At 38.8% G+C, this 27,021-nt stretch overlaps 1 protein-coding gene across 7 annotated transcripts in view; it reads right to left on the bottom strand.

Moving 5' to 3' along the window:
* The window catches only part of inpp4b (inositol polyphosphate-4-phosphatase type II B), a 501,746-nt gene that overhangs the window by 416,258 nt on the left and 58,467 nt on the right, over positions 1–27,021 (bottom strand). For 5 of the 7 annotated variants that reach the window (XM_057844280.1, XM_057844279.1, XM_057844282.1 and 2 more), the window contains one exon: positions 10,736–10,852. In XM_057844280.1, the coding sequence (XP_057700263.1) occupies positions 10,736–10,852 (117 nt within the window). Of the gene's footprint in view, positions 1–10,735; positions 10,853–17,217; positions 17,235–23,184; positions 23,331–27,021 lie in introns of those variants that run through there. The other 2 variants (XM_057844285.1, XM_057844287.1) reach the window with 2 other exon arrangements.

Consider the following 27,021-nt stretch of genomic DNA (forward strand, 5'->3'; position numbering starts at 1 on the left):
AGTAGTGGCTGCATATGGTATACAATATGTTCTGCGTTGTGTTCTATTAAGCGTGTTAAGATCGTCTCCTGCTCCATCTAAATGCATGATGGGAAATTGGGTAACCATGACTGTTAGTAGGAGCTGCCAAAGCTTAAGCCAAAAAAAGGCGTGATCCAATGAACACCTGTGTCCACTCGCATTTCTCTGCCTTTTCCCTCTCAATGTGCTAAAAATGCATCATTGTAAACTGTTTGTGGCAACGCATGAACGGTTCATTCCGTGCATGCGTTAATTGCAAATATTTTAACATGATTAATTTAAAAAATTAATTACCGCCCGTTAACGCGATAAATTTGACAGCTCTAGAAGGAAGTAAAAAAACTTATTTAAAAAAAAGCACGATTGCCCTGTTTGCTGTCTGTGAAGCTGAACAACTTCACGTTTAGTGAGGACAGAACATATCATATTAATGAAGTAAAAAATAAGATACTGTGAGGTACAGTGCAATAAGGCAGGGGTTTTCAACCCAGTCCTCAAGGCACACTGTGGGTCCTGGTTTTTGTTCCAGCCGATCCAGCAGAGACAGTTGAACCAATGAGGCTTCTGCTAAAACAAGCCACACCTGACTGCAATCAACTGATTGCACTTGTAAAACACCAGATTGGGGAAAAAGTGTTGTCATCTTGTTTGGTAAGAATGAAATCCTGCACCCACAGTGTGCCTTAGTGGAATAGGTTGGGAACCCCTGCAATAAGGTACCGTTTATAAGACTTAAAAAAAAAAAAAAACGACTGGAGACAAAATGGCGGACAAGACTCCTGCGTCGTAAAGTCGAAATTGTGATTCAAGTATGTTGTTAAAAGAAAAAAAAAAAAAAAAATCGACTAACCTGGGACTACCTGCAAATATACTGTATATATTTTTATATACTAAATACCATTTTGTGTAATTGCATCTGTGAAGCCGTGTGTGATCCTTTTGTGATTTGTAAATATAAAATTAAATTTAAATACTTATGAAAGATATATATATATAATATAAAAATGCCATTTTATTAGGTATTATGTCTAGTGTGTGTTCTAGTGTGGTGATTTAGAGTTACATAAACTTGAAAATGAAACGAAAAAAAACAATTCCCACCTTTAAATAGTTTTTTATTAAAAATGTTTAATCCACGCTGAATGTTTGCATAGATAATGTCAAAATGCGCTTTGCTCCATTTTTTTTTTTTCCTACAGAAGTTTCCCAATTGACCTGATGTTATTTAACATGAGCACAGTTTAACGCTCTGTTGAGTCAATTGTTTTTCTTATCTCTTAATGAAAATGGGACACGGTCCATCACCAGTACATGGTCCGATGGACATAAGTATTTAATTTTTTTTTTTTTTTTTTTAGATACACACTAGACAGAAGAAGTCCACTTTTAATATGCAACGTGCGTACAGAAGCTGAGGTTACACATCAACAATAGATTTGGGATACAAAATCATTTGGCAACATACCATTACGATACGAGACGTCATATGATCGCGATATACAGACTAGATGCAATGCCACATGATTAATGTTAAACAGTCCATATGTAGTTGAGTTAAATTCCTTTACTGACCAAGCAACTTTACCACGAGTATTCAACAGCTATTTTGTGGCGCTCATGAGACAGGAAGTATCATTTCCTGCTTATAATGTATAAGTAGAAGAACTAGCTTCCAGTGACTCCACGAACATTGAAAGTAATAGCAAGTCATTAAATCACAGGTCAAACTCAGTTTCAAAATGAAACTTAAATGACCACATACTACTGGTGCACGATAATTATCGGTCCGATAATAGGAATTATGACGTCATCCCGATAAATCCAATAACATTTATAATAGGACCGATAATATGTACTGTTCTGGCTTTGCAGTTTACACAATAGTATGGAAAATCACTTGACCATTTGCGGGGCATTGCTCCCACCTGCTGGTCAGAATAATTCAATGCACCTATTTTTTGTTACAGTAGTTTGGTTCAATCACTTACACATTGCGGTGTCTAGCGGTGGCATTGACAGTCGTGAATGCTTTCTGTTACGTTTCCACCTCGGAAATATATGTAAGTATTTTATGTTTACTATTACATATGGATGTGCAAAATATGTTTACTTCTGTGGTGAAGGGTCATATGTACAGAACTTCATAAGTTGTGTTATAGAAGCCAGCCAATGCTTTAGTAGCTCAAGCTAGTGTGCTATGCTATACATATAATAGTTGTGTATATAAGTGGATTGTGCAGTTTGTTGTATATTGAGTACTGAATATGTGTATTTTTCTGTTGTACTTTCACAATATTAAGACGCGTGTCTTCCCATAAAAGCAAAAAAAGACCAAGCCTTGTGGTTTATGGAAGTGCATTTATTCTTAGCTGGCTGTCGGGCAGCGCGGAAGCGAAACGCACGGTTTTGTTCATGTCATTATGAAAAATCTGATGAGATCAAAGGCAAATCTATGTTGAATCCACCACTATTTTTTTTTTAAACCTCCAGGTGTTCAAAAACTCAGGTTATACATTTAAAAAATTATATATTTATTCTCGGTTATCGGTATCGGCTTTGAGGAGCAGGAAGTTATCGATATCGGTTTACAGAAATGCATATCGTGCACCCCTACCACATACCAACAAACTAAAAAGCATGACTATCAATTCATGAAACAACTAGAACAGTAACTGAAGAAATAATTAGCATAGAAGTTTGAATGTTATTTATATTTGTGGCGCTGCAATTAAAAATGTGCCGATTACCGGTTTCAAGGTATACCGTGTTATGACAACGTCAAGGTTTCAAAAAAAGCAAAAAATTTCCGTCATACTGTCCCTAAGGTATTGCTTTTTTTTATGTCTTAAAAATGCCTAGAGAAATTCCTCGCTTATAGCTGCAAGGCTTGACCCTCCCCTGCCTGTTGTTGCTCAGTGTCAGAGAGCCAGCTGTGCTACATGATGGCTAGACGAGGTGAAACTCCTGAACTTTTTTTTCCCCCCATCGAAGAAAACGAAATCGCTGGTTTGGGAATACTACGGCTACAGAAAAGTTACAGACGGCCACGGCTTAGAGGAGGAGTGCCAACCGACATGTAAAACATGATTGCAGACTGTGGCTGCTGAGGAGGCAATACCGCCAATAAGATTTCACATTTATACTAGGGCTGTCAAATGATTAAAATTTTTAATCAAGTTCATCACAGCTTATAAATTAATTAATCGTAATTGCGATTGCAATTGAAACCATCTTAAAATATGCCATATTTTTCTGTAAATTATTGTTGGAATGGAAAGACAAGACTTTTATACATTCAATATACTGTACATAAATACTGTATTTGTTTATTATAACAATAAATCCACAAGATGGCATTAACATTATTAACATTCTTTCTGTTAAAGGGATTCACTGATAGAAAGACTTGTAGTTCTTAAAAGATCATTGTGAGTACAAGTTATAGTAATTTTATATTAAAACCCCTCGTATTGTTTTCGTTTTAATAAAATTTGTAAAATTTTCAATCAAAAAATTAACTAGTAGCGGTGATGTCACAGCTGTTCTTCCACCGTGTCTTTAACTACGTAATGCAGTGATTGAAATACACCACAAGGTGTCAATGGAGAGTTTTAAATTACTTAGAAATCAAGCCAATGACTGTGTTTTATCCCTCGACTGACACCGTATCTCAGTGTTTTTTTGTTTTTTTTGACTGGGTCTATTGAGATTCACGTTCATTTGAGTGCTAGCTTCACAACGTACGACACCACTGATGGTTTGTATATTGTGACTATATTGCCATCCAGTGTGTTTGTTGAGCTAAAAAAAATGTTTGAATAGAGTTTGGTCAAAGTCTGAGAAAGTTTTATGTGTATTTTGCATAGCTATTTCGATTAGGAATGCCAGCTAACTCCATTTTCCAACTCCAGCTTGGATCTTTTACATCCATTCAAAAGTGAGATAATTTGCCGAATGACACAAAATGACAACTGTCATAAGCATTCATTAATGCTCATGGCAGTGTCATGTCATAATTATGATGGTCTTATGAAAGTCTTATGGTGCCACAGTGTTACCAAATACCATAACTAGCAATTAATGAAACAACTGGAATAGTAACTGAAGAAATAATTAGCACAGAACATGAATTGTGATTGTTATTTAAATCTGTAGCGCTGCAATGCATGCTAAGAGGCATGTTGGACGACAAAGGTGTTGACAGCAGGTGGTAGCAGAGGTTGACTGTCTCGCCCAAGGGAGCAGTGATGACCAAATGAAGCTTCTTAAAGCAATGAAGCTTGGCAACCAAGTGGTTCAAAGCTTCATGGGGGTCCATTTGGTCTTATGAAAGTCGTTTGATGTTGCTGTCAAATGAAGTATTACCGGTTAATATCTTTTGGTGTTAATATCCCATAATACAGTGAGGACCACTGCTTCTTATAGTCCAGTGTGGCTTATCTATGAACAAATGCAGTTTTCATGCCAATTTTTGTGGGTGGCGGCTTATAGTCAGGTGCAGCTTATTGTGCGAAACATTAGGGTAGAAATAAAGCCAATGACTGTGTTTTGTCTCTCGACTGACACTGTAGCTCCCCGTTTAAAAAAAAAATTTTTTTTAGACTGGGTCTATTCCGATTCACGTTCATTTGAGTGCTGGCTTCACAACGTACGAGACCATTGATAGTTTGTATACTGTGACTCAATATTGCCATCCAGTGTATTTGTTGAGCTAAACAAAATGTTTGAATAGAGTTTGACCAAAGTCTGAGAAAGTTTTATGTGTATTTTGCATAGCTATTTTGATTGGGAATGCCAGCTAACTATTTTCCAAGTCCAGCTTGGATCTTTTACATCCATTCAAAAGTGAGATAATTTGCCGAATGACAAAAACTGTCATTAGCATTCATTAATGCTCATGGCAATGTCATGCCATAATTATGATGGTCTTATGAAAGTCTTATGGTGCCACTGTCAAACAAAGTGTTACCAAATACCATAACTAGCAATTAATGAAACAACTGGAACAGTAACTGAAGAAATAATTAGCACAGAACATGAATTTTGATTGTTATTCAAATCTGTAGCGCTGCAATGCATGCTAAGAGGCATGTTGGACAACAACGGTGTTGACAGCAGTTGGCAGCAGAGGTTGACTGTCTCCCTTAAGGGAGCTGGGATGGCCAAATGAAGCTTCTTGAAGCAATGAAGCTTTGCAGCCAATTGGTTCAAAGCTTCATTGTGGTTCATTTGGTATTATGACAGATTCTTATGATGCCGCTGTGAAATAAAGTGTTACCGGTCAATATCTTATGGTGGAAATATCCCTTAAAACAGTGTGGACAGTTGTGGCTTATAGTCCAGTGCGGCTTACAGTCCGAAAATTACAGTAAAACAACGTGCAACTAAAACATTGCGTATCGGGACGTATCGTATCATGACCCTGCCATAACGCGGTGCATCGTATCAGTCCATCCAACCAAAATGTACTACGTGTGTTCCGTGAGGCCTAAAAATGATTCATTCAGCTCCGCCGTCCTCTAATGGAGTCCTTACTCACCATAAAGCTCATGAATGTTTCATTCTAACTTATGGCAAATTAAGATCGCGGCGCCCGGGGAGCAACGGAGACGCTCCATTTATATCCGCGACGCGCAGCCGGCTCATGCCTCCTTGAAAATGTGTCGCGGCACTTTAAGGATTCCCCGTTTTGTTCTTTTTTTTTTTTTACATTCCCAGCTGATGTTCTCCTGGGACCTTTGAAAACTTAAGGCAAAAGGTCTGAAAGTGACTCTTATGAATTATGGAAGTCCTGACACGCGACCTTTTGAAGACCCTGGAGTCTTTCAGAAGCATTGTAACATGATGACATTGGATAAGAGACAAAGGAATGACCGTGTAGGGAGCGACAGCTTGAATTAGATAAATAGAAGACTTCTTCTACAACGATGGGTTACTGTCAGTGCTTCTCTGTGAAGCACTACTGCCTCCCAGTGGCCAGGGTTCTTTTCTAAATAGCATGAATTGGCAAGTTAATTTCTATATTATTTTGATAGTTATTGATGGTAGCTTTCCATGTAATGCAAAAGGTAAAAGCGGAATTCTCATGCAACGCGGTCTGTTTTTCATTTGACACTCTAAAAATGACCATTAACCCCAAATAAGTGTGTTTTTTCAAAATGCTACTTATCCTACAATTTTTTTTATAAATACCGTCATTTATCCATCAAAAAATTCAGGACGCTAAAGAGCAAAAAAGTTGCATACAATTATTGCTAAAAATGTACAGTACATACAAAATTTGACAAAAACATATCCATTCATTTCTAATAGGCAAAATTTCCCATTCATTTCCAATGGACCTATTTACCATTCATTTCAACAGCACAAAAATCTTAATTCACTCCTATAAATTACCAACCCAAGCGACCCGCTATCAACAGGAAGTGACCCCGAAAATGCCCCCATATCAACAGGAAGTGACCTTTTCTACAGGAAGTCCGATATGCCTAAAAATCAACAAGAAATGATCCTGAAATGCCCCAAAATCAACACAAGCTGACCCAATATCTACAGGAAGTGACCCTGGAATACCTCAAAATCAACAGGAAGTGAACCTGAAATGCCCCAAAATAAACAAAGTGACCCACTATTTACAGGAAGTCACCCTGAAATCCCCTATATCAACAGGAAGTGACCCAATATGAACAGGAAGTGGACCTAAAATGCCCCAAAATAAACAGGATGTGTCCCATTATCAACAGGAAGTGACCCTGAAATGCCACAAAATCAACAGGAAGTGACCCAAATTGCCAAAAACATACCTATTTATTTCTAATGGGCAAAATTTCACATTCATTTTCAATGGCCCTATTTGCCATTCATTTCAGTAGCATAAAAACTTCTATTCACTTCTCTTCTAATTACCAACCCAACTGATCCCAAATCAACAGGAAGGGACTCGATAGACCTGATAGAAATGACCCGATATCTACATCCTGAAATGCCTCAAAAACAACAGGAAGTTACCCATTGTCAATAGGAAGTGACCCTGAAAATGCCCCCAAAATCCACAGGAAGTGACTCTGAAATGCCTCAAAATCAACAAATGTCACCCAAAATCCCTCTATTTAGGTGAAACTGAAATGCCGTAAAATCAACAGGAAGACACCCCAAAACCCCCCTATATCAACAGGAAGTGACCCAATATGAACAGGAAGTGGAACTAAAATGCCCCAAAATCAACAGAAAGTGACCCAATATCTACAAGTGACCTTGGATTGCCTCAAAATAAACAGGAAGTGAGTCTGAAATGCTTTAAAATGAACACTCAGTGACCCAAAATGTAGAAGAAGTGAAATCGAAATGCTCCCGAATCAACAGGAAGTGACCCCGAAATCCCCCCAAATTGACAGGAAGTGACCCAATAGCTACAGGAAGTCCGATATGCCTAAAAATCAACAGGAAGTGATCCTTAAATGCTCCAAAATCCACAAAAAGTGACCCAATATCTACAGGAAATGACCCTGGCATACCTCAAAATCAACAGAAAGTGACCCTGAAATGCCCCCAAATAAAGAAAGTGACCCAATATTTACAGGAAGTCACCCTGAAATCCCCCTATATGAACAGGAAATGTCCCATTATCAACAGGAGGTGACCCTGAAATGCCACAAAATCAACTGGAAGTGACCCAATTTGTCAAAAACATACCTGTTTATTTGTAATGGGCAAAATTTCACATTCATTTTCAATGGCCCAATTTGCCATTCATTTCAGTAGCATAAAAACTTCTATTCACTTCTCTTAATTACCAACCCAACTGATCCCGTATCAACAGGAAGGGACCTGATAGAAATGACCCAATATCGAGAAGAATTCCGATATGCCTAAAAATCAACAAGAAGTGACCCTGAAATGCCTCAAAATCAACAGAAAGTGACCCAATATGAACAGGAATTGAAACTAAAATGCCTCCAAATCCCCCTATATCAAATGGAAGTAAACCAATATGAACAGGAGGTGGAACTAAAATCCCTAAATCAACAGGAAGTGACACTGAAATACCACAAAATCAACAGGAAGTCACCCCAAAATCCCCCTATATCAACAGGAAGTGACCCAATATGAACAGGAAATGGACCTGATATGCCCCAAAATCAACAGAAAGCAACCCAATATCTACAAGTGACCTTGGATTGCCTCAAAGTAAACAGGAAGTGACTCTGAAATGCTTTAAAATGAACACTCAGTAACCCAAAATGGACTAGAAGTGAAATCAAAATGCTCCCGAATCAACAGGAAGTGACCCCGAAAACCTCCCAAACCAACAGGAAGAGACCCAGTATCTACAGGAAGTCCTATATGCCTCAAAATCAACAGGAAGTTACCCAATTTGCCAAAAACATACCTATTGATTTCTAAAGGGCAAAATTTCACATTCATTTTCAATGGCCCTATTTGCCATTCATTGCAATAGCACAAAAACTTCCATTCACTCCTCTTAATTACCAACCCAAGTGACCCCAAATCAACAGGAAGTGACCCAGATATCAATTAAAAATGACCCAACATCTACAGGAATTCCGATATGCCTAAAAATCAACAAGAAGTGACCCTGGAATGCCTCAAAATCAACAGGAAGTAACCAGATGTTTACAGGAAGTCCGATATGCCTCAAAATCAGCAGGGAGTGACCCAATATACCAACCATCACAGCAAACTCACGTCGAAATTTCTTCTGAAATTGCATTTTCTAGCATCTAGTTTAATCAGCTGTTATTAACAGTCTACATTAACGCTTTCACTGCCATTGACGGTGATAGACGTCCAATCATGGGGCGGTTTCCATCCTTCTAATATGGATTTAATTGAGTTTATACCGATTAGACTCCTTATTCATTTCAACTGGGAGGCTGCAAGCGCTCCCATTTCAAATTGATCGGATGTCTAGCGATGTCAGTGGCAGCCAATGCGTTAATTGCAGGTAAAAAAATGAGATGATTTGTCATGGTCTCATTTTTTGTATTACAAAAACCTTGAGGATGGATCGCAGTGTGTAGGCATTTTCTATTCCAAGTACATGACAACAATAAGGCCCTCTGCCAATTTTTAAAATGATTGATCTCGGTCTCATTTTTGTGTATCAGAAAAACCTTGCAGGAGAATAGGGATGTGCAGACTTATGATATTCACTGTACATAAACATAAGGACTATTTTTCTACTTGATTCTAGCGTCAAAATGGAAAGCAGGCGGAGTTTTCCAGCAGGGCCGAGAACAAAAAGTGGTATTTGCCATGTGGCATTTTTTGCCATGGGGCAAAATTAATTTTGCCATGTGACTTATTTTTGGCATGTGGCAAAATTGATTGTATGTCATTTTTGCAGGCCATGCACGTCCATGCCATTGACGGCAATGCACGTCCAAATATTACATTCATATTAAATGGCAAAAAAACAAGTGTGGCTGTGATTTTTGACCATACACTTACCATTAGAGCACATTGACATTCAACTGGCACCCAAATTAGGCTATGCCATGGAATAATGGTAAGTGTATAGTCAAAAATTACAGCCACACAGGTTTTTCTGCCATTTAAAATGGACAATGATAGTCTTCATTGGCATAGCCTTACTTGGGTGCCAGTTGAATGTCAGTGTGCGCTAATGGTAAATGTATAGTCAAAAATCAGTCACACATTTTTTTTTACCATTTAAAATGAACGGAAACTTTGGACATCCATAGCCGTCAGTGGCATGGATGTGCATGGCCTGCAAAAATGCCATATACCCCCAAAAAAAGTCCCCACAACGAAAAAAAAAATGCCACAAACCAAAATCCATTTTGCCACACCAAAAAAAAAAATGCCTGATCGGTATAAAAAACGCCACATGGCAAAATCCATTTTGCCACGTGGCAAAAAAAAAAAAAAAAAACCCTCATGGCAAAATCAACTTTGCCACGTGACAATAAAATATGCCACATGGCAAAATCAATTTTGCCACAAGGCAAAAACTATGCCTCATAGCAAAATCAATTTTGCCACAAGGCAAAAACTATGCCTCATGGCAAAATCAATTTTGCCACATGGTAAAAACTATGCCTCATGGCAAACTCAACTTTGCCACATGACAAAAAAATATGCCTCATGGCAAAAAAATGCCTCATGGCAAAAAAATGCCACATGGCAAAATCAATTTTGCCACATAATAAAAAATATGCCACATGGCAAAATCAATTTTGCCACAAGCCAAAAACTATGCCTCATGGCAAAAATCAATTTTGCCACATGGCAAAAACTATGCCTCATGGCAAAATCAACTTTGCCACATGACAAAAAAATATGCCACATGGCAAAATCAATTTTGCCACAAGGCAAAAAAATGCCTCATGGCAAAAACAACTTTGCCTCATGGCAAAAAAAAATGCCTCAAGGCAAAATCAACTTTGCCACATGGCAAAATCAGTTTCGCCACATTGCAAAAAAAATGCCACATGGTAAAAGCCATTTTGTTACATGGCAAAATCCTTTTGCCTGGACTTGCATGGCCTGCAAAAATGGCATATAACCCAACAAATGCCACATACCAATATATATACCAAAAACCAAAATCCATTTGTCACATACCAATAAAAAAATGCCACATGGCAAAATCAATTTTGCCGCATGGCAAATACCACTTTTGGTTCTCACCGTTTTATATTCACTGTTCAGAGTAAAATAATGGACTTACAGCTTCCTGCCGCTTGTCCTTCACATCATACACCGTCAGCTTGACGACCATCTCTGGAGTGGCGGGACGGTCCGGGGGGAAGGTCACCCCGGTCAGAAAGCACGGGTCTTTGCTTGCCTGTCGGAACCAAAATATACACGGGTGAGAATTCAGCATGTGCGGTGGCGTCAGCCCCTAGAGTGTAACATGTTAATGAGGAGGCAGAATGCCAAAAGGCAGCTGCACAATGGGAGTTTTTTTGGCTGGGCGAGAAGACAACAGCTGCGAGCTCTCTTTTCTCACCAGAAGGAGATAGAGACATGCCGGCTGGAGTCTTTTTGCAGCGGCGGCATAATATTTAATCAACAGGAAGTGACACGATATCAGCAGGAAGTGACACCCAAATGCCCCCAAATCAACAAGTGACCCACAAATGCCCAAAATGAATAGAACCTGACCGCAAATGGCCCAAAATTAACAGGAGTAACCGAATATCAATAGGAAGTCAGCCTAAATGCCCTAAAATCCACAGGAAGAGACCGGCAAATGCCCTACGTCAACAGTAAGTTCCCAGATATCAACATGAGGTGGACTGCTCATTTGGGAAATGGCCAAAAATTAACAGGAAGTTACCCGATATCAACAGGAAGTGACACATAAATCTCCAAAAATCAAGTGGACCTGACACAAAATCAACAGGAAGTGACCTGATATCAATCAGAATTGACCCAAACATGCCCCTAAATCAGTGCTTCTCAATTATTTTCTGTTACGCCCCCCCAAGGAAGTCGTCAATGTTTTGCGCCCCCCCAAACTCTGCTGCCACTGTAAATAGTATCATTTGTCTATAATATTACTATTATAAGTACGCCTCTGCCTCACATTGTGTCCTTTTTTTCTATTACAGAAAATAACAGATCAACTTATAAAGTATAACTTTATCAACATTGTTTTCTCTGTAACAGAAAAGACTTAACGCACATCAATTTGCCTGATTTTCAAAAAAAAAAAAAAAAGTCACATCCAAACTGTAAAAATACACTCAAGGTACATTTTTGACCATTTGATTCTCAAAAATAAAAACAGTAAATAATAAATTCAAATTAATTAGAAACTAACTCATGAGGACAATATGCCAAAAAAATTGACTGAAAACAAAACTGAATAGAAGAAAAAAAAAAAGTGTCTTTGCACAGAAGGACAGTTTTTATTTTTGCTGCTCACCGTATCACCTCCAGTTTGCAATGGTGTGGGGTTATTTTGCACTGAGCATGCTAACAGTGCTCACCGGTTTACTTCTATAACACTGACAAAGCGGGACGATGATTGGCAATATTTGGCACGTTTTCGCTGAAAAACAACCAAGCGGCTTATCATTAAGATTGGGTCTAATGTCTTTAAGTGGCGTCTAAATTGATTTGGCTTCCGGCTGTCCGCTAAAATCATTTTTAGACACAGTAAACAGTGGTCTTTCCTCACCTACCACTGCATTAAATGTCAAAGCCAAAAGGCAAACCGCCCGAAAAAAGCGCATATGAGAACCGTAGGTGAGGGTGGTCATTGTGACGATCCCAAGCCGAAAATTCAATTCAATTTTATTTGTATAGCTCTGGATCACAACAACGTTGTCTCAAAGGGCTTTGCAGAGGCAATATGATACACAATCAGAAACCACAAATGAAGCAACAAAGATGAATAAATAAATTCAAGTCCTGGGTATCCCCCATCCTTAGACCCTCCATGTCGGCAAGGAAAAACTCCAAAAACTCCAGAGTCTTTGGGAGTTTGCCACTTCTCGGGCGGACATGTGAGAACCGGAGAAGACAGTGGGTCGCTGCGTGAGTCTGGCCGGAAAACGGCTTTGAAAAACGGTGCACAGCTCTTCATATCTCTCTCTCCTGTGTACTCTTGCTTACTTCAAAAATACTGCGCGCTCTTTGAAAATGAGAGCGCCACTGCCCCCCACTGAGTGGATGCGCAAGTACACTTTATTCTAGTACGGCAAAAAACATGTTCCCCGAGGTCACATGCGCCACCCCTGACATCGCTCTGCGCTCCACTATTTGAGAAGTACTGCCCTAAATCAACGGTAAGTGACCTAATAAACAGGAAGTGACCTGTACATACCCCAAATTGACAGGAAGTGACCCAAAAACAGGAAGTGACTCAGAAATGACCCAGAGTGAATAGAAAATACTTTAAATCAATAGGAATCGACCTGAAAAATGCCCTTAAATCAACAGTAAGTGTCCTACGGTCCGTGCCGGACTTGGCAATTTTGGGGCCTAAGGCGAACATATCCAGGGGCCCTCTTCATGGGTCAGGGGTTAAAAAGGTGAGAAGGGTGTGGAGGAAATATGTTCCGGTACACTAGGGCTGTCCTAAACTACAAATTTTCTCCTGATTAGTCAGCTGACTAGTTTTACGATGAGTCGACTAATCTAATAATTTTATTTATTTTTTTTTACTAATTTAGCAATGAAATTTTGTTGACGCTTATTAATTCACATAACCATTTTGGAACACTTCTTTGTTAACCCTTAAACACCTAAGCCTATTTTGGCCGAATTTGCATGCATTTGATGTTACCTTTACATTTCAAAGAAAAAAATGTTTACAATGGCCAAGTTGGGTCCCTTTTTTCAGGACACCTTGAACTTCATGTCCAAACTGTTGTTTTCTTCACTGACCAATTATAATCCACATTTTGGACCCAAAAAGACAAAAAAAAGTCCCAATATCTTTTTTCAAAATTTGTAATGTTGATGTCCCATTGACAACCAAACATGCTCGACCAACCGTTTTGAAGCTTGACAATATTTATTCAACTTTTTAGGATAAACATTCAATAGAAAAAAATAAGATTGAATAGTTTTATGTATGACAATTCAACACAAACAGCAGGTATGGTCATAGGCGTTTTTGGCCTTTAGACATACTATGGTCAAAACAGGTTATATACAGTGCAAAATAGTGAGAAAAAAGATTATATATATCATCTCACACACAAAGGGTTTGGAGGATATCTCTTTTTTTGAAGTTAGGTGTTGTACCCATCACCTTATCAAACGCATATACGTACATGCAATCAAGCTTCTCGAACACACATCTACATAAGATTGAAAAGATTATAGTGAAGAAAACATATATATAACATTGAAAAAAAGTATTTTAAAAAATATTGACAAGTAGTTCAGTTCAATTGCAATTTTTCATGCATGCGGCCCAATAAAGTTTTTTTTTTTTTTTGTGCACTCAATAAAGCTTCTTGAACAAGTCACGGAGCTGCGTCACACACAACGTCACACAGCCTACTCTTTCGCCGTTTGCGCGCTGCTGTCACTTCTACTCGCCGAGACGGCGACTCAACCAAAGAAAACAACAACAAATACGGCTCATCTTCTTCCTTGAGTTAATGAAATAATGCATTATCTTGCGCTAAATGTAGTTTTAGATTCATTCTGCACGTTTCAAAGGCGCTCGCTCAAACCAACCGGGCGTTGCTTGCTTCGCATGCCTCGCTTTCATTAGTTGGCGCCTCGCTCGGAAATTGATTAAAAATTATTACATTCGGTTTGTCCTTCTTGACATCACAACGGCTCTTGGGATATGTAGTCTTTTGTGCTGCTTTCGGTTTTGAAAAAGGACAAGAAATGATGGAAATATGGAGATAGATACATGGTCCATGCAGCGTTTTAATGCATATTTATGAGTGCAATAAAAATATAACATTCAAATGACATTATCTCCCGTTTTTCTCGGTCGATTGACTTCAAATAAAAACTGGTGTGGACATCAAGCAGCGGCACGTGGTTGACGTAATTACAGCGTGACGAAGCTTCAAAGACGATATGCGTCGCTGCCGACACGTTCGGTGTTAAATACAAACAATCATGTAAATAACAATAATTAATCACAAACAATGAGGTTTGATTCACTTTATTTTATTTCAGGTGTTACGACAAAATAATCCACACAAAAATTATTAGATTAAGGTTAAATGCTGATAGCATTTACTAGTGTAAAACAATGCAAAGTAAACAGATTCAGAACTATGACTTTGCTTTCCAACACTATTCAAAACAATTCTTAAAAAAAAAAGTTCTAGCATTATAGTATACGACTATATATAATAGTGGTATAGTAATTATAAGTCATTGCCAATCATATTTGTCATAAAGAGTGTCATTTAAAAGCTATTCTTAGTGTACAATCTATATTCCGTAGTATTTACTCAACATATTATAATATTAATTCTGAAGTATTTGGGATTAACTCCAGAAATCGTTATTTATATGACGAACATGACGTGCTTTTATTTTGAAATGTTCACCGGAGGTACATTCGCTAAACCGCTAACCGAAAGCTTTACACTCTGTAAAAAAATATTCTTCGTCATTGCACGTGGTGTCACCAATAGATTTATTTTTTTTTTCGTTAGCAAATGCTGTTAACCAACTGTTGAGTGTTATTGTATGACTGATTGGAACTGTACTGCATTGTTTCGACACAGGGTGTGCTGTCGTGTATTTTATGTTCGGTGTGAAGAAGGTTAAAAGAGGCATTAGCGGCCTGTTCTCAACTTCTCCCTCACTGCACTTTGGCTCTCATGGAGAGCACGTTCGCTCATGTGTTTGAAATAAACAATAGCCGACGTGCAAAGTAGCAAGTGCGCTGTAAAAATAGCTAGCTTAGTGGAGTGAAAAACCCGGGAGGACTAAATGAAGCTAACGAACAGCTAAGCGGAGCTAAGCGATGCTAAACGGCGCTAAATGAAGCAAAGCGACTGATACTCAGTCCGTCGTCGTGGAACAGTCCATTGTAGTGCGTGTGTGTGGGGGAGAGATAATATAAATGCAGCATTCAAATGGCTTTCTTTTTTGTTTTGTTATTTGTTTGTTTGGTATGCTGACATAAAATTAAATGAGAAATTAAATGAAAAAGCTCTTTTCAGTGAAACAAATATATTTTTGTTAGGGCTGTCAAAATTATCGCGTTCATTTTTTAAATTAATCAAGTTAAAATATTTGACGCAATTAACGCACATGCCCCGCCCAAACAGATTAAAATGACAGCAGTGTAATGTCCACTTGTTACTTGTTTTTGGTGTTTGCGCTCTCTGCTGGCACTTGGGTCTAAATGATTTTATGGGTTTAAGCACAATGAATGAGCATGGTGTAATTATTGACATCAACAATGGCGAGCTACTAGTTTATTTTTTGATTGAAAATTTTACAAATTTTAATAAAACGAAAACATTGAGGGGTTTTAATACAAAATTTCTTTAACTTGTGCTAACATTTATCTTTTAAGAACTACAAGTCTTTCTATCCATGGATCGCTTTAAGAGAATGTTAAAAATGTTAATGCCATCTTGATTTATTGTTATAATAAACAAATACGGTACTTATGTACGGTATGTTGAATGTATATATCCATCTTGTGTCTTATCTTTCCATTCCAACAATAATTTACAGAAAAATGTGGCATATTTTATAGATGGTTTGAATTGCGATTAATTACGATAAATTTTTAAGCTGTAATTAAATTGATTAAAAATTTTAATCATTTGAAAACCCTAATTTTTGTACAGTCAACATCATTTCGGAGGGTCTTTCATATAAGCTATTTCTGAAACCAATTGAATAATTAAAAGTCAGGTTATTAGTAGGGCTGTCAAAATTATCGCGTTAACGGGCGGTAATTTTTTAAAATTAATCACGTTAAAATATTTGACGCAATTAACGCACATGCCCCGCTCAAACAGATTAAAATCACAGCACAGTGCAATGTCCACTTGTTACTTGTGTTTTTGGGAGTTTTGTTGCCCTCTGCTGGCGCTTGGGTGCGACCGATTTTATGGGCTTCAGCACCCATGAGCATTGTGTAATTATTGACATCAACAATGGCGGGCTACTAGTTTAGTTTTTGATTGAAAATTTTACAAATTTTATTAAAAACTAAAACATTAAGTGGGGTTTTAATATCAAATTTGTATAACTTGTACTAACATTTATCTTTTAAGAACTACAGGTCTTTCTATCCATGGATCGCTTTAAGAGAATGTTAACGCCATCTTGTTGATTTATTGTTATAATAAACAAATACAGTACTTATGTACCGTATGTTGAATGTATATATCCGTCTTGTGTCTTATCTTACCATTCCAACGATAATTTACAGAAAAATATGGCATATTTTATAGATGGTTTGAATTGCGATTAATCACGATTATTTTTAAGCTGTAATTAAATCGATTAAAAATGTTAAACGTTTGACAGCCCTAGTTATTAGCAATTGTTTCTACAAAATGGATAAGCGACAAGACTTTTGTCAGGGACTGTAGACATGAGTTACAGCAGGAAGTTAAGTTTTTTGTTGTTGTTTAGCCATTTTGGCTGTATTAGTCCAATTCAAAGCACTTTAATGTTTACACTGGAGGCTTCCTCTTCCTCTGCCGCTAGTCCTCTGGGGAAGTTTCAGGGACTTTACTAATGACTCACATTCAGACAGGCTGGCAGACAAATCCAATTGGAAGTCTGGTCACACCCTTCAACATAAAAAAAAAAAATGAAATGCATAAAAAAGTTGGCGAACGTGGTCAGGATTTCATGCCATCAGTACATAACATGAAGCACGTGTACGTACTTGACCTTGCATTGAGGGATTGACTAAACAATCTCACATTTGGAAGCCGTTCAAAGCGTCGTATATCAACAACAGCGGGAAGCGGCGTAGGCACGCGCTGACATTTACTGTATGTCGACATTTCCATTTATTTCTTCAATCCATCGAGGTTGGCGTGAGCAGGTCAGGAGATGGTTCAAACATTTCTTGACAAGTTTTAATGGATTCAGTCTTGGCCCTTTCAGACATGGCTCTGCAGTTTGGCGCTATTAGCTTGCGAACAGTGGCGCCACCAGGGGGTGGCCAGGGGTGGCCACGGCCACCCCTATAAATTGGTTGGCCACCCCACTGGCCACCCCGCTTGCCAGTATACCGTTAGATTGTTGTAGCATCAGTTATGCATTTCTTACCAAATGAATGCATTTCTTTTGTTTTGTTAAATATAGGGCTGTAAAATTTATCACATTAACGGGCGGTTATTATTATTTTTTAATTAATCACGTGAAAATATTTATCGCAATTAACGCATTCGCGGTACGACTCATTTACCCATTGCCGCAAACAGCCTACAATGGCGCCGTTTTACTTATATACAGAGATAAGAGGCAGAGTGGAGTAGATACAAGCATTCATTGGGGCCGTGCTTTAATTGGCAAAAGCTTTGTCATCTCTCCCACAGCAACTATAAATATTGTGGGAAATGACGTGGGGAAGAATGACAGGAGTCGATCTTTTTCTTAACACCCTATAGTGTACCCAACGCAGAGAAGATGTAGCATTTGCAGCCACCACACACAGTCATGGTCTCACCACTTCCCATCATGCATTTGGGCAAAACAGTTAAGTCGCTACAGTATCATTTACTGAAAGCTCAACAAATACACTAGATGGCAATATTTAGTCACAATATACAAACTCGCATTTATCCTTTAAGAATTACAAGTCTTTCTATCCGTGGATCCCTTTTACAGAAAGAATGTTAATAAAGTTAATGCCATCTTGTGGATTTACTGTTATAATAAACAAATACAGTACTTATGTACAGTATGTTGAATGTATATATCCGTCTTGTCTTATCTTTCCATTCCAACAATAATTTACAGAAAAATATGGCATATTTTAGAGATGGTTTGAATTGTGATTAATTAATTTTTAAGCTGTGATTAACTCGATTAAAAATTTTAATCGTTTGACAGCCCTAGTTAAATGTATACCTTATGCCTAATGTATACATAACACAATAAAACAGAATTGCTGTGGAACTCAAAATGTTGACTGGACAGTTATGGACTATGCACATTAAATCATTAGTAACATCAAATATTACACAATACACTAAAGTATATCAGTAGCCGTGTCCTTAAGTCTTTCTGATAGTTTTCCCCTGACCTTTTTACTGCAATAATATAATGAAAACCTGAAATTATGGCTTTTAGTTTTGGCCACCCCAAAATTTTAAGTGGCCCCATCTGGCCACCCCTATGAAAAATTTCTGGAGGCGCCACTGCTTGCGAACACACATCTGAGAGATGAGCTCTGTATGGGAGAAGTGAACTCAACACAGTTGGACATCACAGTACTACTGCGTGGTCAACATAACTTTATTTTTCAGGGTATCTCTGATTCGTCTATCACAGGGGTCAGCAACCAGTGGCATTTTGAACCCTCTGCTGCAAGTCTGTTTTATATCAAATAAATGAATAAATGTTTAAAATTTATTCTGGTGCTTGCGAGATTTAACAAAGAAATTAAGTCAGGCTAACCGTTTTGTGTGAGATCACCAACTATGTAAATTCATGGTCGTCACTAAGAATATGTACATGAGAGCAAAGACTTGTGGGTACACCTTCCTAGTAGCAACCGTGACTTTACATATAGTTCACTCATGCAGGTCATGAATTCACCAACTACGTAACGACTAATGACAGTTTGTGTCTGACGAGTCGAGAACGAAACGAAAATGCTCAATGGCCGTCACATGTTCACATTGTGTGACATTTTATGTGTAGTTTGCCTGCATCGTAGCCATGTCTGGTTGTGTCACTCATGTGACGTGCTACGCGCCCCCCCCCCCCCCCCAGCACCAACCTGCCAGTGTCTTCTCAATACGCGGAGATTAACTCATTTGCTCCCAAAAAACGTATAAATACGTTCCATTTTTAATTGTTTCAGTGTCCCAAAATACGTCTCTTACGTTTTTTTTTCACAAGAGACATCTCTAGGTTCTGATGCAACTTAGCTCCAAAGCACAATGCTGAAAATCCATTTTAAAGTAATAAAACTGGCCACTGGAGGGCAGTAGCGCATTTGGTAAGACCCGCAACTCGATGCAACGGAACAAACGGCTGGGGCGCCGGCGGAAGACGACCGAATGGACGTCCAGAATGCCAAGCAGCGGACGACCGAGCAGAACAACCGGGACCACCAGTGCAGCGGACGATGCCGCTGAGTCCGTGCTGCTTGCCGAGCAGAGACAGGCCGCGATGAGGGAAAGTTTACCCCGGCTGTCACGGATTGTAAAGATTGTATCCAGAAATTGGAAAAAACTTTCCCATTCATTTCTTATGGGAAAATTTGCCATTCACTTCCAATGGGATTTCCAATGGAATTTACATTGCATTGATGCCATTGACGGCCATGCATGTCGAACCTATTGATGTTAATGGACTTTGTTTCCATTGACGCCTATATAACTTGATGCCATTGACGGCCATGGACGTCCAAAATGTTTCCCATTCATTTTCAATGGGAAAATAAAATCCCCCAAATCAACAGGAAATGACCAGATATCAATAGGACGTGTCCCCCAAATGTCCCCGATTCAATTGACGCTTACGGAGGGCGCTGCCATTGACAGCCATGGACGTCCAAGTTTCCAATTCATTTCCATTGGCATCTACTTTTTTTAAATGCCGTTGACTGGCATGTTTGTCCATTCTATTGATGCCAATGTACTTGGATGCCATTGACGGCCATGGACGTCCAAATTTGTTCCAATTCATTTTCAATGGCAAAATAACAATGTCCCCAAATAAACAGGAAATGACCAGATATCAATAGGACACGCCCCCAAATGAAATTATAGGGTTCTAGCGTCCCCAACAGCTGGATGACGTCAGCTGGAGACTGGGCTCATCGGTTTTACTATTCAGCCCATTGAGGGGGAATTATTCAGAACGAGGAAAACGCGATGGAGACGCAAAATGTCATTGTTTCTGTCTCGTTACCTCAATATTTTTACAGGATATTCTTTTTATCCAAGTATTTTTCCCCCAATAGCTAAATAAACGGCTTGAGAAGGACCAGTCAGCCCGTCGAGGGGGAACTATTCACAATGAGGAAAACGTGACGAAGAGAGCTGCAAAATGTCATTGTTTCTGTCTCTTTACTTCAATATTTTTACAGGATATTCTTTTTATCCAAGTATTTTCCCCAATTGCTAAATAAATGGCATGGTCATGACAAATAACAGTCTTGTGCTGAATGGAATATGAAATAATGAAAATGCATTTATTCAGGACGACATGGCAAAATTACTCCATAATGGTCAAAACTGTCGACTTCACCTTTACTGTCGCACCTCCCATACGATATTTTATGACACCTAAATCGGACATACTGTATGTCATTTCCCTTCCCCGGCTTCGGAGAATGTAAACGAACCAAAAGGCGTGGCAGCTAGCCAACATGCTAACCCGAACAGAGTGATGTTTCAAAGTCTTCGAATCGGAAAATCACACATAACTATCCTGGATTATTTGACATGACGACTGGGTTGTCGATTGTCTTCGCGGATCGGCAAACCGCCCGGCGGAGAGCAATTTACAGTTCGTTCCCCGGAGGAGGGTGGCTGGAGTTATTGTGCAGCTAACGTGCTGCTGCTAATGAGCATTAGGAGATCTTTTTACATGCCTATCAATGATCAAACGTAAGTAGTCCTTCATTTAAAGGAAGTTTGTAGTGTTTACTTTGTAATTGCTGTATTCGTATTTGACATAATACAAAACAAGATGTTTACTCACTTCCTCGTAAGTCCAATGGTCCCACAGTAAATATCCACGGTGAATGGGAACCTTTTGAAACTCCAAAAAAGGCGCATACGCCTCTCCCTCATACAGAATGATTTTTCTGCAGCCGTTTGGCTGGCGTGATGCGAAAAATAAACGTATTAATCCGCAAAATCAGCTGAATCCTTCGTCCTCATACACAACAGTACACTGTAGCGTGAAGAGGACGTCTTCTACCGTACACGTCACAGTGCCCTCCTCCTCAATGCAAGACCGAAGCCGGAAGTCACTCATTTTCATGGCGCGGGATTCAAAAAACTAAATAAAAATAGCGATCGCTTCCACACACATCCAAGCGGCCCTTATCATTCAGGGGCATAAAATACTGCGTGTATTATGAAATAAACATTTTTTTTCGTGTCACAGGCACTTTAATGTAACTCGTAGCGTTAGCATAGCATTCCCGCTTGCATTAGCATTAAGCTAATGCTAACGGTGAGAGTACTTTTAAACTCTCGGACAATTTTTTTCTTCCCATTCAGTTCAGGTGGGTATAATTAACTGGAATGAAACATACCGTTTTCCTGCTTGAGTGTGTATTATCACCAAATTAGCTTTGTCATTGTAGACGCTACAATATGTGCTCGTCCGTCAATGTTCATTCGAAATAATTGGAAAGCTTTACACTTTTTGTACTAAAACTTTTAAATTATACAGACGAAGACATTTTCAGTAAAACACGGACTCAAACTAGTTTTTTTGTCAACAAAAACTAAACGATGACAAACACATTTTCAGATGGCTAAAATATGACAAAGACTAATAATGTAACTACTGTATTGGCCAGAATATAAAACGGCCCTGATTATAAGACGACCCCCTCTTTTTCAAGCCTCAAGTTGGGAAAAAAAAAATAAAGGCTTTTTGAACACCAAATTATTTTTTATACAGAAAATAATTACAGTACATCCGAAACAAATGATTATAACAATGTATTTGAGAGAAAAAGCATGTTATTTTGCCTCATTCAAATCTTAATATCTTAACATTTAAATATGTCAACTAAAGTGCAATCACATTCGTAAATGAAAGGCTTCTGGTTTTTGAAATGTAAATAAACCAATCTATTGTGATACAACAACAAAATTGCAATAACTGCATTAACCATCAAAGTGAAGTCTAACTGTAACTGTAATCTTGAAACAAATCTGAATAAGGAAAAACACTGCAATAAAATAATGCAAACTGGTTAAATTTGAGAGTAGCTGAGATCTGTCATGACAGAACATTGCCTCAATGACATCTGGCGCCATCTAGCGTCGTGAATGGGGAGAGTAGCTGAGATCTGTCATGACAGAACATCGCTTCAGCGATATCTGGCGCCATCTAGCTTCGTGAATGGGTATAATGTCTAGACCGCGAATATAAGACGACCCCCTCTTTTTCAATCTTATTTCAATGCAAAAAAACACCGTCTTGTATTCGGGACAATACGGTATTATCGTCCAAAAGACGAAAATTAACAAGGGTGCCAAAATAACACTGCTGTGTGGTCAATGCAAAAACAGAATTTTTACAGCAAATCTGGTCCGTTTATCACAATCAATAGCAGCCAATGAGCAAATGTTTCAGTATTTATGTCTGAAATCGGCTTTATAAACACTTTCACAAACACACACATGGACGATTTAACATTCTTCCACCAACTTTCCCTTCGCATCTGCACTTTTTTTCACTCAAGCACTCACTAACCCTCTAACAGTCTCACACACACACTCCCTCCACACACTCACACTGAAAAATCTGGCACCCTGAATAGGTTTCATTCAAGCTTACCAGCATGCTTGGCAGGCTTGGCCGTGTGCGACTCGTCTCAGCGCTGTTGACGGGTTGAGACGAGCTCAAGTTTTGAGTGGAACACACACAACCGGCTTGTCGCACGAGTGGTAAACACACACTCACACTCGACGGGTTTTGGCCGTTTAAGGTCGCGAACCACAGCGGAATGGCCAATTTGGGCCATTTAGAGGGTGTGTGTTTGCACGAGAGTGTTTGTTTGCCATTTTCGTCCCTCCCTTGGACACTCGTAATTATTAGACACACACACACAAGAGTGCAGTGCAAAAGGCCATTTTATCTCTTGGCCTGATGTCAAATCTTTTCCCCCTTCCTGTGGTGTACAAATGCGATTTTCCCGCAGACATATTAGCGGGCTGCCTGGCAGCATTCGCCAATGTTAATGCGTTTCCGAGTTATGCAATGCAGGCAGAAAAGAGGGCGCGCGCTCAGGAAAATACAGGAAATTGATGCAAATGTGTGAAAAGTTAAGGGTGAGTGAGAGTGGAGCAAATGGATATTTTACAGTTTGGGACTTATGAGTGCATTGAGATTCCTTTTTTATTATAGCATTTCCGCTACAAATTGATTAAGAGAAATATTTGCTTGACTAGGCCTTGATGATATCTAATTAGCTGCTATTGAGATTGATACATTTCCAATCATGTGGCTTCAAATCCTTGTGAAATGAGTTTATTACTATTATACGTCCAATCCAATTGAACTGGGAGGTTTGCAGCAAATGAACGAAAAAAAATGTCGTTCTATAGATATTGAGATCTCAATTTCGAGTGATGACATCATTCGCAGCTTTTCCAAATCAGAGCGTTGGTACGCTCTGATTTGTCTTGAAACAAATCTGAATAAGGAAAAACATTGCAATAAAATAATGCAAACTGGTTCAGCTTGAGAGTAGCTGAGATCTATCATGACTAGGGATAGGAATCGAAATCAGATTTCAATTCAGAACCGGTTCCTTGTGTTTCGAGGCCTCGACATCACAATGAAAAAGCCTGAACGATCCCTTGTTGTCCAGACGCATCAAACTAGCATGCCGCCAAGAACCACCCGCTCCAAAGTTTGGCTACACTTCACCAGGAAAGAGGGAGAAAATGAAAGGTTACGATGGTTTAGCACGAGCATTGCAGCCGTAAACATAACAATGACAGCACGTAGGTTCAAACGCTCGAAAGTGTGTCTTTACTTCACGAGGAAAAATTACAACAAAACGACTTGCAGTCTTGCAAGGTGGAGATAGCTGCATCGGGAGGGAATAAGACTGCACTGTCCTCACAGAGACGCTAAGGCTTAGTCCTGGCTATATAGCTAGTTAAACTCCGAAATGACGATACAGAAGACGTTGGTATAATTTGCTGACTTTATTCAACCATCGCTTGAAGAGTGAAACTAAAAATAGAAATGAAACAAATCAATTTCGTCCCCAATAACAAACAGGTTTGCATCAACGTAAATCAGCGATGATTAGCTGCTAATACAGCTAAATGGTTAGCATGCGTTTGCTAGCATTAGCACATCGTTCAATCTACTACACAACTGGATTTAAGTGTCCGATCGCGAGTGGAAGCACACAACAACAACACAAAAGACGATATATACAGGCGTTGCCTCTGTAGATATTTTACAAACATTAAAAAAGAACGTAGACTCGTAGCAGTGTTTCCCCTCTCTCACTAACTCGCTCACTCACTTGGACGCGGCATTTCTTCGAGTGTAAGCGCGCTCTTCTTCACGTGAACGCGTTCTTCGCGTGAGGAAGCGCAAGGGCGCCCCCACTTGAGCGTGAAAGCGCCATAAAAACTAATGCATTTCAATATACTGGTAAATAATACACTTTAACAGGGGTCCCCAAACAACGGCCCGCGGGCCGGATACGGCCTGCCCCCACATTTGGTCCGGCTCCTGAACAATACCAGAGAGCATTTTGAATTTTTTTTTTTTTTTCCTTGTGTTATTTATTTTCTGGCCTTTTTCTGTGAAGAACTCAGAGAGGGTTATTTGGTTATTATCTATTTGATTAATAGTTTTATTATTTATTATTATTATATTATTTTTATTTTATTTACTTTTGTTCTGTAAATAATCCAGAAAGGGTTATTTGATTGCGGCTTTCTGAAAAACAATAATTTTTTACATTTCGGTACTCCTGCATTTGTCACACTTTTTCTGTGTTCTGTTTAAACTGATCCCAGCCCCTCATCAGTTAAAAGTTATGTGGCCCTCACAGGAAAAAGTTTGGGGACCCCTACTTTAACACATATTGCCAACGGCAGAACAACGACCTATATGCCAATATTCATTCATTCATTGATTTTCATATTTTTTTATTTCTATTAGAAAAATGTTTCAGTAAAATGTTACACATTCTTGTGCATTTGCCACTTATTGCCACAGTTAATATTGAGGCTTTGGGCCTCTTTTTACCTCGTTGTGAGTTTGTAAGGTTGTGACTTCTGATTAAACTCTATGCCAATCAAAACGTTTGTTCTTCTTTTTCCCCAAATTAGAATCGATAAGAGAATCGATAAAGAATCGAATCGTTAAGCAATATCGATAATGGAATCGTAATCGTAAAAATCCTATCAATTCCCATCCTTAATCATGACAGAACATTACTCCTCAAGTTCAGCATTTGCTTCAATGATATCTGGCACCATCTAGTGTCGTGAATGGGTATAATGTCTAGACCCCGAATATAAGACGACTCCCACTTTTTGAGTTATTTCAATGCTAAAAACACCATCTTATATTCGTGCCAGTACGGTAATTTCGAGTGATGACGTGATTTTCAGCCCCCTCCCTGTTAGAGAGTTGGTATACTCCATCAGCCGCGACAGAAGGGCTGCGATTGAAGTCATCAAACGAAATTAATATTTCAGTATCGTCAAAACGATAGCAGCACAAACTAAAATCTTACAGCACAAACGTAAAATAAAGGAATAGCACAATTTTCGGTCTATTTTGCAAAAAATGGGGGGCTGCGTGACATCACTCGAAATTAATATCTCAATAACGATAGCAGCACAAACGAAACTTTTTACAGCACAAATCAGCACAAACGAAGCATACAAGTTTGACACCATTTTTAGCCATTTTTAATCAAAATAGGGGGCCGGTTGACCTCGGATTGACCTGTAAAAGTATTGTAAATATCTAAGGGAACCTCCAACTTAAAGACTTATAGGCTCTAAAATTGTATTCTTTTACTAACATATGTTGTTAGAAACATTATTGCCTTTGATTTTAAAGTGCCTGGGACGGCGTACGATTTTTTTAAAAATAGCATTATTATGTCAATTAGAATCATTTTGAAACGATTCGACTATATACAACAATTTGGCAAAGCGCAGATGACAAGAAATTCGATTTTTAATCTGCCGTTTAGAGCAGTCACCTGTCATAGCGCTCTAGCGTCCCCAGCTGGATGATGACGTCGGCAGGATCATGATTTCCTCCAATTTAGAATTCAACCCATTGAGGGGGAAGATTCAGAACGAGGAAAATACGACACATAGCAGCAAAATGTCATCATTGTTTCAATCTCTCTAATATTTTTATCTAGTATTTTTCACCATTTGCTTAATAAATTGTATGGTCAAGACAAAAACAGTCTTGTGCTAAATGGAATATGAAATATCAAAAATGCATTTATTCAGGACGACAGAGCTAAATTACTGCACAATGGTCAAAACTGCAGACTTCTTAAACCTCCCAAACGGCATTTTATGCCACCGGCTTTTGTCATTTCCCTGCTTCGGAGACTGAGGAAAGAGCATATACAACGCAGAAAGCTAGGCGACATGCTAACTCGAACCGAGC

This window comes from Corythoichthys intestinalis, chromosome 8, assembly GCF_030265065.1.
Source record: "Corythoichthys intestinalis isolate RoL2023-P3 chromosome 8, ASM3026506v1, whole genome shotgun sequence".
Lineage (NCBI taxonomy): Eukaryota > Metazoa > Chordata > Actinopteri > Syngnathiformes > Syngnathidae > Corythoichthys > Corythoichthys intestinalis.